General features: G+C 46.8%; 1 protein-coding gene across 1 annotated transcript; it reads left to right on the forward strand.

The window, feature by feature from the left end:
- Window positions 1-312: 312 nt before the first annotated feature.
- LOC146035574 (serine/threonine-protein kinase Nek5-like) lies at window positions 313-19,779 on the forward strand. The gene is made up of 4 exons (XM_083159107.1): window positions 313-734; window positions 4,294-5,439; window positions 10,878-11,075; window positions 19,484-19,779. Exons 2-4 carry the CDS (start codon window positions 4,308-4,310, stop codon window positions 19,537-19,539), a joined length of 1,386 nt encoding a protein of 461 aa, XP_083015233.1. The 5' UTR covers window positions 313-734; window positions 4,294-4,307; the 3' UTR covers window positions 19,540-19,779.
- Window positions 19,780-20,202: the final 423 nt, after the last annotated feature.

Raw genomic sequence — 20,202 nt, forward strand, 5'->3', positions numbered from 1 at the left:
GAGATCTAGTACAAAAAGTATGTGCTGCACATACTTTTTGTACTAGATCTCATCTCATCTGATCTCATCGAAAAACCGATATGCAATGAGATGCGATATTGTATACAATAATTGTAACGTGTATGGGCACCTTAACCCTTGTGCATGTTGACCAATAGAGGTTGACTTATTGAATATCTACCTAATTACTCTCAACCTATCAAACGACACCAGTATGACCAGAACCAGTGACCTTTGACATGAACCCTGTCCCCTCCCACCAGAGTTTGTGAGCATGAGTCTGACGTCAGATTCTCAGTGCCACCTGAATACAAAAAAATAAATTACAAAAACACTGTAATTCTACAATATATAAATACTATTGGTGCGTATGACTTCATGAGTATATGCTGCACACAGTGGACTGCGTAACTATTTTATATTAGGAGCAGTCACCTTTATTAATAGAGAAGTACCACAGACACTCCTGTGTCAGATAATAGGCACAGTCACTCACAGTGCCCGTGGCGCCACTGCTGACCCCGGGAACATGGCTTTGGCGCAGGTTTCCAGGGCAATGGGAAACAGCTCAGAGGCTCATAACAGAGGCCGCCTGGAGGTGTAACGTGATCCCGGCCCAGCGACACACAGCGGCGGCAGCAGCAGCAGCAGCAGGAGGCCCGGCTATTGTTATGTGAGAAGCGGGGAAGAAGCGAGGGGATCGGGAGCAGCGGTGGCAGCAGCACCGGGCACAGGTGGGTACACGTAGTATTGGGGTGTAATGACAGCATGCCCGGGGCAGCGCACACACCACTCCTGTGCCCGACAGCTGGGACTTGGGCGGTGGTTTGTGGATGTTCGGGCTGCTGAGCATTTGCTGTAACTTCCTAGCACCGTAGTAAGGGTCTCTGGCGGTGCCCAGTACATGGACCCGGTTCTCTACTCTCAGCTCCCCAAAATGTCGTTATAACCAGGCTATACATCTATACATGGCTATGGCTGTACATAGCTGCTAATCCTTACTGACGGGACTAAGTAAAAACCGGACCCGGATAAGACACCGGAACGCCGGACCAGACATCAAACTCTGCATTTCGGAGCTTATAGTGTCTGGTCCGAGGGGTGTCCCATGCGGGTGGTGTCTTGTCCGGGGGGATGCCTGTGATTGCTCACACCAGGGACATGGGGAAGGGGAGATTACAGCCTCCCCGTGTGGTCTGGAACGTTCCAGTTTTTATTACACCCCCGGACCATGCGGTGAGGCAGTATTCTCCCCCCTCTCCTCTCCCAGGTGACAGGTGCGAGAGCAGCCTCATCAGATGGAGCACCCCCGGACAGGACACCCCCGGACCGGATACTACAAGCTCCGGAATGCAGAGTTTGATGTCCAGTCCGGCATTCCGGTGTCTTATCCGATTCCGGATTTTATCCATACCCCTTACTGACTGCGCCAGTGGATCTCGAGGCTGCAAGTAAGAAGCTACTCTAGGGGGGGTTATTCTGGTTCTTTCCCTCGGATGCGAATTTGCATTCTTCCGAGTAAACCAGATACCACCTTGCATATGGTGGTACGACGGCCCACCATTCGCAAGGCAACACGCGTACATTCGCAATAGCTGCGAGTGGATGTTTGACAAAAACAACTATTTGCATGCCACTGGGACCTCCCACATCTTTCGATGGTCGCTAACCATCGAAAGATGTGGAAGGTGCACGCATATGTAAGGTTGCTCTGAGCAACCTTACATATGCATGGACTCTCGGGGAGAAGTGGGCGGGCAGCTGACATCCAGCGATGTGAGCTGCCTGCCCCCCGCGTCATGGAGTCAGTAGCATGAGAACGTCCAATGTTCTCATGGAAACGCCCATGAAATGCTGGGTGTTCCCATATGCTAATCAGCAGTCCCACCCATCCCCCCCCCCTCCCCGCCCAGCGCTCGCAAGGTTGAGTTCTGTTCACTGTGGCCTCATGCACCAAGCACATGCACATGCGCAGAAATGTGCGTGCACAAACACAAAACATCGGTCACGTGCGAACGGACGTGAATAAGGTTCTAGGAACTTTAGCCTTGTCAGTGAATCACTGGAGTAATATCTGGCGATGCGAGAGTCGATCGGCAGGCCTGCGTATCGCGTCAGGGTACACATGCAATCCATGAGATCCAATATCTCCTGTGTATATGTGCACCATAAGTGACCAGATTATCACATCATTTAAGATGAGTTAACTGGTGCAGTTCACCCCCAAAGTCATGATTTAATTAGGCTGCGTTAAACCAAATTGTAAGAGCATACAGTTAATGGACTCAATAGCACCAATCCTGTTATACATCTGATCACCAGTAGAGACAATCCCAGTTGTAAATTTTAGGATTGGGGCCACCAATCCTGGGATTTCAGGATTCTTTTGCGCATGCGCATTTGACTTATTTATGTTGGGCAGTGCTAAGCACCAGCATTGCTTGGCGCAGACACTGAGTTGCCGTGTATACACCTGCATGTGCCTCCCACTTTTTAAGGGACCAAAAGTAATGGGACAAACTAAACTATCCTAAATCAAACTTTCACTTTTTAATACTTTGTTGCAGATCCTTTGCAGTCAATTACAGCCTGAAGTCTAGAACACAAAGACTTTATCAGATGCTGTACGCGAATGGATGTACATATGTCACGCATCAAATTGATCAATGTAAACTAGCAAAGTAGTTTTGTCTCCAACAGTTGTTTTATGTGACACACATTTTAAACAATAAATATACATTTATTTGGTGAAGCTAAGCTACCCAGGGACTAGAACACTGGTCAGGGCTCGACATATCCTGGGGGAGATTCTGCTTCCTAGCGACCAGATTTTTTTTTTTGCAGGGAGGAAGCAGAATCTGGTAGTGGGCAGTGATCGCAAAATGCTATCCTCGCTATAAAGCAGTGAGGGACCTCATTAAGTGGGTCCTGCAGGAGGTGCTGGAACAGCCAATAAAAATCCCCAGCGCCGCCCCACCCAATCAGGCAGCGATTTGTTAATTCATTCACTGCCTGAGACCTCTCACCTCTGCCCTTTCCTGTCCTGCACCATCCTGATGCAGATGCCGGACACCGAGTCCCCGCAGAGCCACCACTCCCCTGCCCCTCCGGCTACCTGGACCGGTACCTATACAGCAAGGTAGGCAGCAGCTACTGCTCATATAAGCATCCCCACCATCCCTTGTCAGAACTCTTCCATCGGCTTGCAGGTCTTTTCCTCAGATCCGCAGTCGCACCTCCACTCATCCGGGGCACCATTCACCCCCCACCAGTTCCACCGCTTCTTGCTGCTGGATGAGCGGGAGCTGCATGGCTTCCAGCCCGGCGCCCGCGATCCGGACACAAGGGGGCACACTGGGACACAAGGGGGCATAGGCAACATTAGGGCACAAGGGGGCACACTGGATCAAATGGGGGCACAGGTGACACTAGGGCACAAGGGGGCACAGGCGACACTAAGACACACAACTGGGCATTGGCTATAAAAATAGGATGCAAGAGAGCATGTTCTACACTTGTAAAAAAAACACGATAGAACACAAGTGTGTGGGTAACAGTAGAACACAATAGATCACAGGTGCCATAAAGGGACATGGGCAACGTTAGTACACAAGAGGGCATGGGTTAGAGTAAGCCGCAAGAGGGCATAGGGAATACTAGGATGCAAGAGGGCATGCGGCAGCTCAAACATCTGGGCTTGAAACATCGGTGAGCATCACATTCCCATAGAAGCTATGGTAGATGCTTCTGGCGCCGGACAGGAGGGATCTCAGCAGGGATCGTAGAGGCTAACACGTTTTTTTGGGATACAGCTGCAAATATTATACGATAAATGGGCCAACTTTTTTTACCATGCGAGGTGAAGCGCTCTCCCGTGCATCGCATGGTACAAAAAGTAGGTGCAGCATGTACTTTTAGAACTAGTTCAAAACGCACGCTGATGTAGCACATCGCACCGTGTATGGGCACCCTTAGTGTGTCTGGTTCCTACAATTTCACCCTGGCTCCTAGATTTTTTAAAATTTGTCAACCTAACTGTCAATGGTATGTTAATGTTGACATTCAAATCATGTTGATGTTTGGTACCTACTAGAAATATGGCTTTTCTATGCATACAGAGCACAATTCCAAATTGATCTCCATAGAATGTATTATTGTGATTATAGAATGTACTTGGTACAAAAACTAACACGTTCATTTCAAACTAACAATAGAGGGAAGTAGATATTTTCTGGTAGGTCGTTAATTCTCTAGTCCAACACAAGATTGCTCAATATTTTCTGTTTAATTCAGGTTTTGAAGATAACATGGACAAGTATGAGAAGATATTAAAAATTGGAAGAGGTGCTACTGCTGAAGTATATCTAATGAGGAATAAAGAGACCAAGAAAATGTATGCTGTGAAAAAGATTAAGGTAGATGAATCAAAACGATTGAGAACCAAGGAGTCTATACTTCAAGAAGCAACTATCCTGAGTAAGATTACACACCCCAATGTTGTAATATGCCACGAGTATTTCTGTGACCCTGAGGATGTCCATGTTTTTATTGTCCAAGACTATTGTGATGGAGGGACACTTGATGATCATATCAAACAGAGGAAAGGTGTTTTCTTTTCAGAAGATGTCATTATGGACTGGTTTATTCAGTTGACTATGGCTGTCCAACACATTCATTCTATGAAAATTCTTCACAGAGATATCAAGACTTCTAATGTCTTTTTAACCAAAAAAGGCATGATTCGACTTGGAGATTTCGGCATCTCCAAGGTAATGAACAGTACTATGGACATGGCAAGTACATGTGTGGGGACACCATATTACCTCAGTCCGGAACTGTGTCAAGACATTCCATATAGCTCCAAATCAGACATTTGGGCACTTGGGTGCTTACTTTATGAGATGTGTGCCTTTAAGCCAACTTTTGATGCAACAAACTTAATAAGCCTCTTCTACAAAATAGTTAAAGGGGAATATCTTCCATTGCCTGATTGCTTCACCACAGATCTACATTTGTTGGTGAGAACTATTCTAGATAAGTGTCCAGAATCTAGACCTAGTGCAAACAGCATCCTAAGCTTAGGTTTTGTTCAGGGACATTTGAAGCAGTTTATACAGAAACATGAATATAAGCTGTATAAGCAAAATTTGGAAAAGAATGAAAATCGAGAGATATGTCCATCAGAAAATCGGTACAAAACATCACTGGGCTGTCATGAATTGTCAAAAGTGGACTTCAGGTCTAAATCTGCACCCCCAGCCTCCTACAAAGCAGATGTCAGTTCCTGTGAATTGTGGGATCATGACGAACTATTAAGCACTGGTGACAAATCTGACTATTCTGAAGACTTTGACAAAGACAGTCTTTCTTCTGTCGAGGAGGATCTAGAGGGAGAAACTTGCCATCTATTTCCCAGTGAAGATATCCCAGAGGAAGTTGGTAAGCCATTCAAAGTACAGTAATTGTGGATTTCAGATGTAGGGGGAAATGTAATGTGAGTATTGCTCAATTTGATGGTTGTATGCAGTTATTTTGGGGCAGTTTTAAATAATTATATGTATTAAAGCCCCACAGGTGCTGACTACAAAGCAGGGCACCCCCCACCCACAGGGTGCTGACCAGTGGCTGATTGGGGGGTGGGGTCTTTTGAGGGGTGTGGGCCTATTTCTCAATCATCCATATGGGATACTGGGGTCTCAATACAATGGGAATAGAGGTAGAGCTTTTTAAGTGTTCATAGACCTTTTGTATCATACCAACTCCTCTATCTGGGAGTTAAGATTTTGGTGTACTGGTCTCCTTTATTCCCCTGAGTTCTCCTACTACACGTGTCAGTTTGGGCATAGTCTGTCACACATAATACACAATACAGTGTGCTTGCAAGTGTGGGTGTGCATTGGATTTACCAACATGGTGCAGAAACTGACATACATGATTTGCAGCGCAAAATTTTCCCCATGGTCTGTCTCACAGGTTACATGTGAACAGTGTGTCACTACAGCTTAGTGGTATTTCCCAGGAGGATTCCCAGGAGCCTTCTTGGGCCAGTAGAATGAAGGCTATGCTGGAAAATGTGTCCTCTCGGGTTGCTGCAAATGTGCAGCACACATAGAGAATACAGCAGGATCTCTCGGTTCAGCTAGAGCATATTCCTTAACTCCACCCCCGTGGCAACCACATACAGTAAACGCGGCTTTACGAACATCACCTCGAACTCTGATGAGGAGGTGGTAGAGAAGGCGAGGAGTAGTTAGACCCCTTAGGGGAGAGTCTCAGTCCCTATTGTAGGGCTCTTAGCCTTTGATTATGGCTATAAGGAAGGTTTTAGACCTTCCACTGGCGGATCCCGGGGAGGGAGGCCCCTTTTTTTGTGTTACAAAAAAGGGCCAAAATTTATTTTTCTGAGCAGGAGGATTTGGGGGACACATTTAAGGCTGCATGGGCGAATCCAGAAAAGAGATTTCAGGTTTCAAAGAGATTTATATCTACTTTTCCCTTTGACCCGGCAGGGGGAAAGGTATGGAAGGAGCCACCGGTGGTGGATGCCTCTGTCTCACGACCCTCTAAGCTTCCAGTACCCTGGGCATCTTTCTTAAAAGACTCTGGGGACAAAACAATAGAAGATACACTTAAGGCCATGTATTCGGCCAGTGGGGTGTCACAGTGGCCATTTCTGGCTAGTTGCTGGATGGCTAAAGCTATGTATACCTGAGCTTCTCAGCTGCAAGAAGGTATTATAGGCGACGTGTGTGGCGCAGATTGATGAAATGCTGCAACACATACAGGACATTACCAAGGTTCTTTGTGAGGCGCAAAAGGAGTTGGGCGCTACAAGTGCGTGAAACTCTGCTATGGCAGTGTCGGCCTTATGGCTGCGACAGTGGACTGCGGATGCAGATTCAGCATAGTGTCTAGCATATAATCTATTCCCTTCTGGACAGCTGGGAAGTCTACATTCCTGCTTACAGGGAATCCACAGGTTCGGCGTCCCTTTGTGGGACTATCTCAGAAGTCCTTTTGTGCTCTCAGATCCCGGTCTAGAGCTTGAGGTGCATCCAATGCTAACAGGGGCCCCAGAGGAAAGTTCATACTTCCGGCAGCGGCGGGAGCTCAAGATCACATAACCGCCACCGCTGCTTCAAAACCCTCAGTATGACGGTGTTCCATCTCTCCAGGACAATCCTGAGGTGAGGGCATGCTTGTTGCACTTCAGCCATGTGTGGGGGCCTTGTACCTGGATTCCTGGGTCAGGGATCTTCTTTCTTACGGTTACAGGCTGGAGTTTGAGAGACCTCCACCTCAACACTTCTTCCGGCCGGGGTTGCTAGCAGTGGTGGAAGCTCAAATTGTCCTGAGTCAGGCCATACTAAAGTTGGTAAAATCACAGGTGATTGTGCCAGTCCCACTCCAATAAACGGGGTCAGGGCTATTATTCCAACTTGTTTGTGGTACCAAAGCCGGGTGGCTCGGTGCGGCATATACTGAATTTGAAGTCTCTGAGCCCTTACTTAAGGGTATTCAAATTCAAGAAGTAATCACTCAAAGTGGTGATATCGGGATTGGAAGAAGGAGAATTCTTAGCGCCGTTAGATGTGAAGGATGCTTACCTGTACATTCCCATTTGGTCTCCTCATCAGGCTTACCTGAGATTCGCAGTCTTGGGCGAACATTACCAGTTCCAGGCATTACCATTTGGACTGTCCACGACTCCACGCATATTCACAAAGGTGATGACGGTTTGTGGAGGTGCTCAACCTCACAATTCAGGTTCTGTCACACCATGGTTGGGTAGAGATGGCTAGTGAATCGCTGCCTCGACTCAGTGACTCAAACCATTAAGCTGAATACATGATTTGAGTTAGTCACTGTGGCAAGAGCCGAGACAGCAGCAGCAGCATTATAGCATAGTAAGCTCAGCCCCTCCTCTCTGAATTGTCAGGCTCTGCAGTAGCAAGGAGAGTGCAGTAACAGCTGAGTCCAAGTTAAGTCTATGCTGGGAGCCGTGCACTGTCTCCCTGTGCCTGCAATTCCACACTACTCATGAGCCCAGCCACTGACTAACTTCCTGTCTGCCGGCACACAGCACACACTGAGGGACAGAGACTCTGCAAGTCCCTGAGTGTGCTGTGAGCCCTGCACTGTTTCCCTGTGCCTGTAATTACATATGAGTAGTGACTCGAGAGCCGAGTCACTGTCTCAACACACTTCATTGAGTTGAGCCGTGCTGCTCAACTCATTCCAATGAATCGTCTTGCCCATGACTATGGTTGGGTCTTAAATCTATGAAATCCCAGATGACTCCATCCCAGTGGCTACAGTTCCTTTGTATGATCCTGGACACTGTACAAAAGAAAGTGTTCTTGCCCCCTGTGTGGGTCAAAGATCTTCAAACTATGGTCATGGTGGTTCTCCGTCCACACCAGGTAACTGCCCATCTATGTGTCCAGTTGCTAGGCAAGATGGTGTCCTCTTTGAGGCATTTCAGTATGGAAAGTTCCATACAAGAACTTTTCAACTGGATCTCTTGAGCAAAAGGTCATCCGTCTGTCTCCTCAGGTGAGTATATCACTCCTGTGGTGGCTGCACTCACCAAGTCTCCTGATGGGATGCAGTTTAGGAATCCCAAATTGGGTCTTTCTTATGACAGAATACCAGTCTGATGAAATGGGGGGCAGTAACCCAAGGGGTTCAATTTCAAGGCAAGTGGAACATTTTGGAATTGAGAGCGGTATACAATGCTCTGCTTCAGGCCTCTTCTTTGCTTCATCATCAAGGAATACAAGTCTAGTTGGAGAATGCAAAGACAGTTGGACAGAGCAGAATGATATGGCAGTCTCAGCCATATTTATCCCTGGTGTAGACAACTGGGAAGTGGATTTGCTCAGTCATAACAACTTACTTCTTGGTGAATGGGGCCTAAACAGTCAGGTCTTCGAACAGATTGTGAATCTGTGGGGCCGGCCACAGATCGATTTGATGGCGTCCAGGCTCAACAAGAAACTCGATCGCTACTTCTCAAGAACCAGGGATCCTCAGGTGGAGGCTGTGGATGCCCTGACGACACGATGGTCTTATCCCCTGGTGTACCTGTTTCCTCCAACCCTGTAGTACCAAGGGTGCTAAAAAGAATAAGAAGCCAAGCAGTAGAGGCAATTCTGTGGCCTCGAAGGGAGTGTTATGCGGATTTCTTGGACATGATGGTCGAAGATCCGTGGCCCCTGTCGCTAAGAAAAGTTCTGCTCTAGCAAAACCAGTTCGTTTACCAGGACTTAGGGTGGCTTCATGTAATGGCCTGGAGGTTGAGCGGCAGATCCTAACTCAGAATGGAATGGATTCAACAGTGATTTCCACCATGACCCAGACGAGGAAGACCGTTACTTTGTCACACTATTATCGTGTCTGGAGTAGATATGTATCTTGATATGAGAAGGAAATGGTCCAGATTTTAAGCTGGACCATTTCCTGAGGTTTCTGCAGACAGGGCTGGATTTGGGCCTACATCTGGGATCAGCGCTAGACGAATATCAGAGTTGGGAGCCTTGTCATATAAAACTAACTACTTGTTCTTTCATGAGGTTAGAGCAGAACTACCAAATGTGGTTTCGGCTGCTGCACAGCTGTAGTCTTTACTAACTGTCACATTTGCAAACCTGCTGCATTCATTCCTACTATAGATCCACAGGTTGCCTGAAAAACATGAACTGTTGGTAGATCTTCAGTACAGGTTTGGCCACGTCTGCTGTAGACTAATGACCTCTCTATACCCACCACTACAATTCTGGCCCCTCTATACCCGCCACTACAATACTGACCCCTCTACACCCATAACCCTGTCTTTACACTCTCTACACTATGGACTTCTCTAAAGGAGATGAGTGCCTGCAGCTGGCTCTGGTGGTAAAGTGATTCCGGTCTCCCGGAGAAGTTACAGCTATGCAGGGAGACAGCCTCACATTAACAAGCAGCGGGCCTGCAGAGGAAGGAGGTGGAACTCCACGCCAGTGCAAAAAAGAGAAATAAAATGCCTGAAAATGAAAGAGGGGACATGTCTTGCTGCCCCATCCACTACTGCTGACAACCCTTTATCACACACAGCAATCAACCAACCCCCCCCCCCCCCCCACATACACACACACACACACACACACACACACACCTCTCCTCGACCATCTCTCCCCCAAACACACTGGCAGTACACACAACTTACCCAGACTCCATAGGAGTCAGCACGGCAGAGGCAGCAGTCCAGATAAAAGGGGCAGGGTGCATATAATAGTCTATAGAATGGACAGGGCTAATATTATAGAATGGGTATAGAATGGGAGGTAGGGGCTATTTGTTTGTTATTTATTTTCTCTATTATGGTAAGAAAACCCAGACCAACCTTTTGAATATTACAACCAGTAATTTGGGAATTTAAGTCTTCAGTTGGTCCACTGCAAAGGCCACGTATAGGTTGCTTTAAAAGTCAGATAGTACAACTAGACTCGGTCGATATGGACCATTTTGGGGCTGAAAAGAGCAAGTGATACAGGTAGTTGTATAAAACCTGATGTTTACTGTTTTATTTCACTCCAGTGCACCTTGATCCCCTGAAAATAATGAGCCTGAACACTAGCTTCTGAGAACACACTGGGGCAGATGTATTAAGCCTTAACAAGAGATAAATGCAAGGGTGATAAAGAGAGATAAACGTCCAGCCAATCACCTGCCAACTGCCATGTTACAGTATTTGAAAAAAGTCAGGTGATTGGCTGGACGTTTATCTTTCTTTTTCACCCTTGCATTTCTCTCTTGTTAAGGCTTAATACATCTGCCCCAGTGTTGCTTATGGTCACTCTCTGAGATTGTGATGCAGTTGTCTGTATCATGTCTAGGTTCTGGTGATGAAGAAGTGCAAGATTACTCTGATGATTTTGAGGAGGTTGAAGGAAACACTCTGGAGCTGGTTGTGAGTCATGCCAAGTCAGCAATGGATGTGTCTGCTGATAATGAAACCTTCCAAGATGACCATCAAGACCAAGATGCCAACTCTTTGTCTGAAGCGCTTAAGACCATACGCCAGCAGTGTTTAGGTATGAATGATGTTCTAGACCTTGATATCAAGCAGAAGGTGTTTGGGCACCATGAAAATGTAATGGCTCAGAGCTGAAATCTGTATATAATTTAAAGGGCCACTACACTTCATTTATTACTTATTGCTATATTGGAACATAATGCTGTCCTGTAAATGAATGTGAGAAACTGAAATATATTCATTTAAAGCCCCCTACACACTAGACCAGAAAGAAAAAGATATCGCTCAGAAGGACCCTCATGTTTCCCTATTAAAAATATAGAAATTGTAAACGTAATACTGTATAGGTTTTTTTTTCTCTTTCAATGGTCCTGGTGACACAGCTCAACATTGGGATGTAGGAGGGTCCTTAGGAGCCAGGCACCTATCCTAAAGCTTTTGGAGGGTAGGCTCCTCCCTTCTGCATCCCAGACTCCTCAGTTCGTGTTAGGTGCCCACTGGAGTGGGTGCTATTCTAAAGGGCTGCCGGAGCAGCTGAAGGATTAGAGTTAGTTAGGGTTTTTATTATTTTATTAACTTTTACACTAGCTAGGTAGGCACAGTGTGAGGATTCTCACTGAATCCTCACACTGCCAGCGCAGCAGGAGCTGACAGAAGCGCGTCCTGTCAGCTCGCTGTGCACAGGGGAGACGCTGGCCTCCCTGTGCAGCGCTTACAGCTTCTTTTAAGAAGCTGCCTGGGCTCCGGAGCGCTCTGAAACCGGCTTCACGCTAGGTGGGGATCATGGGGGACAGGCGCTCCCTGATGGTGGCGGCCATTTTCTGCGGAGCTTACACACTGAGCTCCTATATGAGAGGACAGCAGTGTGTTACAGGCATGTTCCAAGTGATCCCCAGCTGAGGGGGAGATACTGGAACTAGGAGATCCTGCAATGGGAGCGGCTGTCTGGGGGTGGTTGGCGCCAAAAGTCACGGACCCCGCAGCAGCAGGGACTTGGTCTCTTCCCTCACTCTGTTTTGGCGCCATTCGGAACGCTTGCAGTGGAGCTGAGCTGGCTGACAGATCCTGGCAGAGTGTTTGGATTTCCTGGGCATCGTTTTCCCCACATCTGAAACCATCAGACAGATAAGTGACTGGGTGCATTGGCTCGGTATAAACGCCTGTACAGTGAATGCGCTGTGACTGTGTTATTTTACATCATGTCTGAGCAACAGTCTGTGGTTTTGGGGGAGGGAGCCCTTAATACATTGAGCGCTTGCAGTGTTTGTACACTGAAATTTGTCCCTGAGCAGATGGCCAAGGGGGGCTTGTGTATTACTTGTGCTGCTGTGAGACCCATGGGGAGTGAACCCCAGAGGGTAGAGCAATTGGAGCCTGCGTGGGCCAGTGCCCTGGGCAGGTCTGTGAATGCTTTAGTGCAATTGCTGGACAGACAGAGTGATGTCTTGGTAGATTCTCAGAGACCTATGTCATCATCTCAGCAGTCCTCTGGCTCCTTGCCCCTGACCCAAGCAGATCCTGGCTTTCTTCAGGTCATGCAGGATACTGCTAAGGGGATTAGCAGGTTTAGTGAATTACTAGACAAAATAGATGTTGATGCTGTGGGGACCCCTAAAAGGTCTTACTCAGTGCCTTTACTTGTTGCTGAAGAGGAGGGAGAATATGCAGACATTCCCTGGGAGCAGGGTGATGATTCTGAGGATTCCTCGGCCGCAGGGGTGGAGGATTTGATTACTGCTGTAAAACAGGCTTTGAATTTGTCTGTGGAAGATAAAACTCCTGCAAAAGGTGTGTTTAAACGGCAGCGTAAGGAAGCTGTTACCTTCCCTGCAGATGAAGGGTTACAGGATTTATTGGAAGGGGCTTGGAAAACGCCCGATAAAAGGCTGCAGATGCCAAAGAGATTTTTAAGTTTATACCCCATGCCTGAGGCTCATGCAGATCTCTGGGAGAAAGTTTCAGTGGTAGATGCTTCTGTGGCACGTTTGTCAAAAGCCACTGTGCTACCAGTGCAGGGGGGAGCAGCCTTTAAGGACCCCGTAGATAAGAAGCTGGAGGGTAACCTCAAGGCAATTTTTGAAGGGGTGGGCTACACACTACGCCCTCTGATTGCTTCAGCCTGGGTCTCTAAGGCCATGATTGTGTGGGCCAATGACCTGTGCACTATTTTACATGCTGACCCTTGTGTGTTGTTGCTTGCGGAGAAGCTTAAAGCAGCTGCAGAGTATGTGCTTGAGGCTGAGGAGGAAGCTCTCAAAATGGCTGCCAGAGTTTCCACAGTGTCCGTCAGTGCCAGGAGAGTGCTCTGGCTTAAAGCTTGGGAGGCAGATAACGAGTCTAAGAAGGCCTTAGAGGCATTAGCTTTTAAAGGAAAGCTGTTGTTTGGTTCAGAACTGGAAGAGATTATTAAGCAGGCCACGGGTGGCAAAAGTACCTTCCTGCCAGCCCCTGCAGCCAAGCAGACATCAAGGTTTTCTGCTTTTAGGCCGTCCTTTCGGCCCTCCCCTAGAGGAGGTGCATCCTTTCGAGGACAGTCCTTTAGGGGAAAGTTTCCGTCCTCCAGGGGCAAGGCCCCAAAGTCTAAATTCGGTCCCTTTCATAAGAAACCAAACACCAAAGGAGAGGACAAGCCCGCCGCATGACTACCGGGGGATTTGCCCGGCGGTGGTGAAGGTGGGGGGGCGTCTGACACAGTTCAGGGACGCATGGGCATTGTTAGACCGGGATTCCTGGGTATTAGACATTATATACCAGGGTTACAAAATTCCCTTCAAAGGACTTCCTCCGAGAAGATTCATTCCTACACCACTACCAAAGGAGGCTCGGCTCCGTGCGGCTCTCTTGGGAGCGGCTCATTCTCTTTTAGAGAAGGGTGTAGTGATCTCGGTCCCCAGAGCGGAGTGGAAAAAAGGCTTTTATTCCACTCTGTTTCTGGTGCCCAAACCAGACGGGTCTTTCAGACCGATTCTAAATTTAAAGTCATTAAATATCCATCTGTGGGTAGACCATTTCAAAATGGAGTCTCTACGGTCTGTGCTGCTAAGCCTGGACCAGGGAGAATTTTTGGCGTCCATGGATGTCCAGGACGCATACCTTCATGTTCCTATCCATCCAGAACATCAGGCTCTATTGAGGTTTGCGATAGGAGACCAGCATTTGCAATTCCAGGCGTTGCCCTTCGGTCTGGCTACAGCGCCAAGGGTATTCACCAAGATAATGTCAGTAATGGCGGCGGTGCTTCGGCTGAGGGGAATCACTGTGATTCCATATTTGGACGACCTGCTGTTCGAAGCGGAGTCAGCAGAAAAGCTAAAGAGTCACTTGGCAGAAGCCATCGGGTTTTTGCAGGCTCACGGTTGGCTTTTAAATTTACAAAAGTCTCAGTTGGTGCCGTCACAGAGACTCCAGTTCCTGGGAGTTGTTCTGGATACCCATCTACATCGGGTATTCCTACCAGAGGCAAAGGCCAGGGACCTGGCTGCCTTGGTCCAGGAGATCCTCGGGTCTCAGAGCACATCAGTTTGGAGGTGTCTCAAGCTGCTGGGGAAGATGGTGGCGTCTTTCGAGACATTACAGTTCGCCAGGTTCCACTCTCGAGTGTTCCAGTGGAACATTCTGACAGCCTGGTCGGGGAATACTCAGACCATGAAGTCAGAACACATAGTGTTGTCTCCAGAAACTTGGTCTTCCCTGAAATGGTGGATGGCGGTGGATTCCCTTCAGTGGGGTCGGTCTCTGTAGTCCTGGAGCTGGCTGGTAGTCACTACCGACGCCAGTCTCAGGGGCTGGGGGGCAGTAGTCTTGGACCTGCGTCTGCAGGGCTTATGGACCTCGGAGGAGTCTGCCTTGCCGATCAATATCCTGAAACTGAGGGCTGTGTGGAAGGTGATATTTCTGGCAGGAGAAAGATTACAGGGGCTCCCTTTAAGGATTCTGACCGACCATGCCACAGCTATGGCGTACCTGAATCACCAGGGAGGCACACGCAGAAAGCTGGCTATGTGAGAGGTGTCCCGAATCTTCTTGTGGGCGGAACAGAATGTTCCAGCGTTGTCAGCGATATTCATCCCAGGGGTGGAGAATATAGAGGCCGACTTCCTGAGCAGGGAGGAGCTGCTGGAAGGAGAATGGAGCCTGAACCCACAAGTATTTCTTCAAATGACACTGAAATGGGGAACTCCGGATGTGGACCTGATGGCATCAAGGTTCAATCATCAGGTGCCCAGGTTTTATGCCAGGACGAGAGACCCACTAGCCGAAGCAGTGGATGCTATGACCATCCCCTGGGAGGGGAATCTACTTTATGTCTTTCCGCCGGTCCCAATGCTGGCAAGAGTATTGAAAAAGATCCAGGCCCAGGCAATTCCGGTGATTTTAGTGGCCCTAGATTGGAGGGCCACTAGGAGGTCCTGGTACTCGAGGCTTCAGAGATTGTCTGTGGACTCGTGGCGTCTTCCTCTGAGGTCAGACCTTCTAAACCAAGGACCGTTCAACCATCTGGATTCAGCTCGGCTAAATTTGACGGCTTGGCTGTTGAAACCGCCATCTTGAAGAACAAAGGGTTCTCAGAGGCTGTGGTTAACACCATGATAAAAGCTAGAAAATCAGTGTCTTCTGCAAATTATTATAGGGTCTGGAAGACCTATATTAGGTGGTGTGAAAGGCAGAAGTCACACACATCGCGATTTAGATTGGCTAAATTGCTGGAGTTTTTACAGGATCGCTTTTCATCTGGGTTAAGCCTTCAGTCACTCAAAGTGCAGATCTCGGCCTTGTCAATTTATTTCCAAAGAAGGATAGCATTGTTACCGGAGGTACAGACCTTCCTGCAGGGAGTTTCTCGATTGAAACCTCCCTACAAGCAACCAGTAGCTCCATGGGATTTATCTCTGGTTCTGGAGTGTCTTCAAAAGGCGCCTTTTGAGCCGTTAAGGTCGGCTGACCTTAAATTCCTTACATGGAAGCTGGTATTTTTGTTGGCGGTGGCGTCAGCAAAAAGAGTATCGGAGTTGGGAGCATTGTCCTGCAAGTCTCCCTTCCTTATATTTCATGATGATAGGGCTGTCCTTCGGACAGTACCCCAATTTTTACCAAAAGTAGTCTCTGCTTTTCATCTAAATCAGGAGATAGTTCTGCCTGTGTTTCAACCCCCAGAGGGTTCAAGGAAAAGGGACAAATTGAGGAATTTGGATGTTGTGCGCGCCTTGCGCATTTATGTGGACAGAGTAAAGGGTGTCAGGAAGACTGATACTTTGCTGGTTTTGTATGATGTACACAAAATTGGTTGGCCTGCTTCTAAGCAGACCATTGCTAGGTGGTTGCGTTCTGTAATTGCTTTTGCATATACTAAGGTTGGTAGGCCTGTACCGGCCAGGATTAATGCGCATACCACCAGGTCAGTCGCCACCTCTTGGGCGGTTCGACATGGGGCCACAGCTGAGCAGGTTTGCAGGGCTGCCACTTGGTCATCTGTTCACACTTTTGCCAAATTTTATAGGTTCCATGAGTTCGCGTCGGAGGACGCATCATTCGGGCGAGCAGTGATGAGAGCTGCAGACCTGAGCGTACCCACCCAAAGGACCGGCTCTGGAATGTCCCAATGTTGAGCTGTGTCACCAGGACCATTGAAAGAGAAAAAGGGATTTTTGTAAGAACTTACCGTTCGAATCCCTTTCTCTGATATGGTCCTGGTGACACAGCGATCCCTCCCTTACGCTCAGTAAGTATGCCAGGTTCATGATGTTTCATGTTATATATGGTTAAAAGTTATTTTGAAATTGTGCATATAATATGTGCAGGCGTTTGTACTGAGTTAATGTATTCCAGTGGCTTTGAAAGATTGAACTGAGGAGTCTGGGATGCAGAAGGGAGGAGCCTACCCTCCAAAAGCTTTAGGATAGGTGCCTGGCTCCTACGGACCCTCCTACATCCCAATGTTGAGCTGTGTCACCAGGACCATATCAGAGAAAGGGATTCGAACGGTAAGTTCTTGCAAAAATCCCTTTTTTTTATCAAATTGCACCCAAAACATTACCAAAAAATGCCAGAAAAGTAGACCTGGGTCTGGCAGGCGAATTTGATAAAATTGGCAAAATAAATAATGGTGCGGTCACTCTACCAGCAGCACTGAGACCGTACTGGTTTGAGAAATATGGGGGGACAAAAAGTATAAGGTATTTCCTGTATTTTAAAGCCAGCACTGGGCTTTTGAACTGGTCCTGGTTCCAAAAATACAGGGGACAGAAACATTAGGAGTCCCCTTTATTTATGTTACCAGCACCAGGCTTCAACAGCCAGCGGTGTAAAGCTACAAATGGGGGAGACTATTTATAAACGCTCCTCAGGCCAAAGCTTTACTACCGTGTCTAGTCCGCCCTGGCTGGGGTCCCTTCGCCAAGTTTGAAGTGGTGGTTGCCAGGTTGATAATATATGTGTCAAAAATATATAAACTAACATTGGGTTCTCCTGGTGATTAAATCCCAGCAAGCCTCCCCCACATGCAGGAACTTGAAGTTACACAGCAGGACCAATGTTAAAATAAAGACACGCACAACATTTACAGTAAAACTTTAATAACATACACACATACTACATACATACTTACCAACCTTGACACATAGGGCCTTATTCTAGTTCACTCTTTCTGACAAAATCCGTCTTAGATGGACAAAACCATGTGCACTGCAGGGTGTCAGCTGTAAAATGTGCAGAGAGAATTAGATTTGGGTGAGTTATTTTGTTTCTGTGCAGGGTAAATACTGGCTGCTTTATTTTTACACTGCAATATAGATCTCACTTTGAAGTAAAACCCCACCCAAATCTAATTCTCTCTGCACAAGTAACATCTGCCCCACATGCAGTGCACATGGTTTTGTCCATCTAAGAAGGATTTTGTCAGAAAGAGTGAACTAGAATAAGGCCCATAGTCTCAGTCCACTTGTCAAGTTGAAAAAATCCAATAGGGACCTGTAAAAAGAAAAATATATATACTTACCTAGTCCAGTGTAGATCTGTCCCCTTTTTCCCTGTAGGCATTCAAGGGATTAAAAAAAAACAAAACAAGAAACAGGGACATGAGGAGCTGCATGTTTACACGTTTACTTTGTCTGTTTGCAGCTCATCATCCTGTTAACTGGAGTCACCCACAAAAGTGGGTGATTTGCTGATTCCCATCATAGGTGTCTATGTTAAACTCATAACATGGACTCCTATGCTGAGAACCGCCCATAGACTCCCTTCTTAACATAGAAGTCTATGGAGCTGCACATCCTCTGGACATCAGTGGGATGCTCCTTAGTCTCACGGAGGAGCTGCATGTGTAAACATGCAGCTCCTCCATGTTTGCGGGTCCGCGTTTCTCGGTTTGTTTATTTTAACCCTTGGATGCCTGCAGGGAATCAAGAGGACCACTCTACACTAGACTAGGTAAGTATAATTTTTTTCTTTTCTTTTTACAGGTCCCTATTTTTTACTGGACAGAAACTACCGGTCAAGTTAGGTAAATATGTATGTACGTTACTAAATTTGACTGTAAATAGTGTGCGTGTCTTTATTTTAACATTGGTCTTGCTGTGGAAATACAAATCCCAGCAGGACCTTTAATGCCCCGCATAATGAGACTTGTAGTTCTGCATGAGGGGGAGGCTTTCTGGGACTTAAAGTTCACCAGCATAACCCAATGTTATTTTATTTAATCTATTTTTTAACACTTTATTGGGGGGTCCCCACTCCCCTAGAGAACTCGGCCAGGGCTGACCGGCCACGCTGGTGATTCTTTGGTCGGGGCAGCTTGTTTAAATAGTCTCCCCCGGCTGTAGCTTTACTGCTGGCTGTTGGAGCCCAGTGCGGGTTACATAAATACGGGAGACCCCTACTTTTCTTTGGTCCCCATATTTTTGGAACCAGGAATAACAGCTTACTGAGTGCCTGAGACGCCGCCCATCTGAAAGCCCACCCCCCACCACCGCCGATTTCCCTCGGTATCATGCAAGGGGATGTGTAACGAAAGCACATCCCCTTGTATGCCTCCGCAGCAGGAGAATTGATTCAATTTGCGAAAGCGCTTGATCGCAATCCCGGGTTGGTCCCATGTGGGTCAGACCCATGTTTGTGATGTGAAAAAGGGGTATTAGTGTTCTTTTGCCATTGGCAGTGTCAACTAGTGATTGCTTTATTTATACTTATCTGTTTATTTGTTTATTATTCACACAAGTTGCTATTATTTTACTATAGCAGTAGTCATATTTTTGTTAGTGCATACAACTTATAGAATTAATTGGTATGGGCTTTCTGTCAGACTTGCATTCTGGCCACCTCTAACAAGATTCCAGACCCTAGATCTATCTTCAGTAACCCCAAGAATAATCCACTGTCCAAAGAACATATGAAACATGAAACAAACCAAGTATTGGGAAATAAATACTTTTTATTTAGTATACTTTGTGCTTTATGTTTTCTTTTCCCTAGGTGATGTTGGACAGACTCTATACAATGAGATCTCCAGCCATTTCGTAAGGGCCTGACACCTGAAGATCTTCAGCCACAATTTGAACACAAGATGGGCCCAGAGAGACTAGAAACCTGCTACCTCCTCTTCAATATGGATCAAGATCCTTCCAAGGAGTCATGAGCATGTTAATATAATGTCATATATAATTGTGAAGATATCCAAGATATCGCTTCATTCTAAGGAGCAGGTCAAGAGTCGCCATATATACTTATTTTGGGTTATTGGATTAAGTAATAAATACAATAGGACTTTTCCTTGAATGTAATTTTGATCTACGTGTAAGTAAACGTGAAAAATCTCAGCAGAAAGTGCTGTCCCCTTACAGCCATAGAAGCATAATACAGAATTGCCTTAAATCACCAAAAAGTTATTAAAGTTCGGCTGTTAAAATCACAAAATAATTGCTGTATAGATTGTTCTAGAAGTTGGGGGAGTTGTTTATGTGTATTGTACTGCAAAGTATTGTATAATGCTAGGAAGACAAAAGGTTGAACATTGACTTTTTTAAACCATTCCAAAACTTGTAAAACATACAAAAGCTGACTTCAAACTCAAATTTTAGATATCTCCTTATGATGATGAACCCAGTAGATTGAGTTTTATCCAGTGATCTCCCATCCCTCCTATCACAATGAAATGTGACCTCCTCAAAGGAGGCTGTGATAATTGCCTTTTA

Source organism: Crinia signifera, chromosome 9 (genome assembly GCF_055691185.1).
Source record: "Crinia signifera chromosome 9, ASM5569118v1, whole genome shotgun sequence".
Classification (NCBI taxonomy): domain Eukaryota; kingdom Metazoa; phylum Chordata; class Amphibia; order Anura; family Myobatrachidae; genus Crinia; species Crinia signifera.

Bases quoted from the DNA above. Each gene is read 5' to 3' on its own strand.
- LOC146035574 (XM_083159107.1), top strand. From the start codon at position 4,308: ATGGACAAGTATGAGAAGATATTAAAAATTGGAAGAGGTGCTACTGCT. The intron at 5,440-10,877 runs GTAAGCCATTCA...TATCATGTCTAG, and splicing joins AGATATCCCAGAGGAAGTTG to GTTCTGGTGATGAAGAAGTG. The intron at 11,076-19,483 runs GTATGAATGATG...TCTTTTCCCTAG, and splicing joins CATACGCCAGCAGTGTTTAG to GTGATGTTGGACAGACTCTA.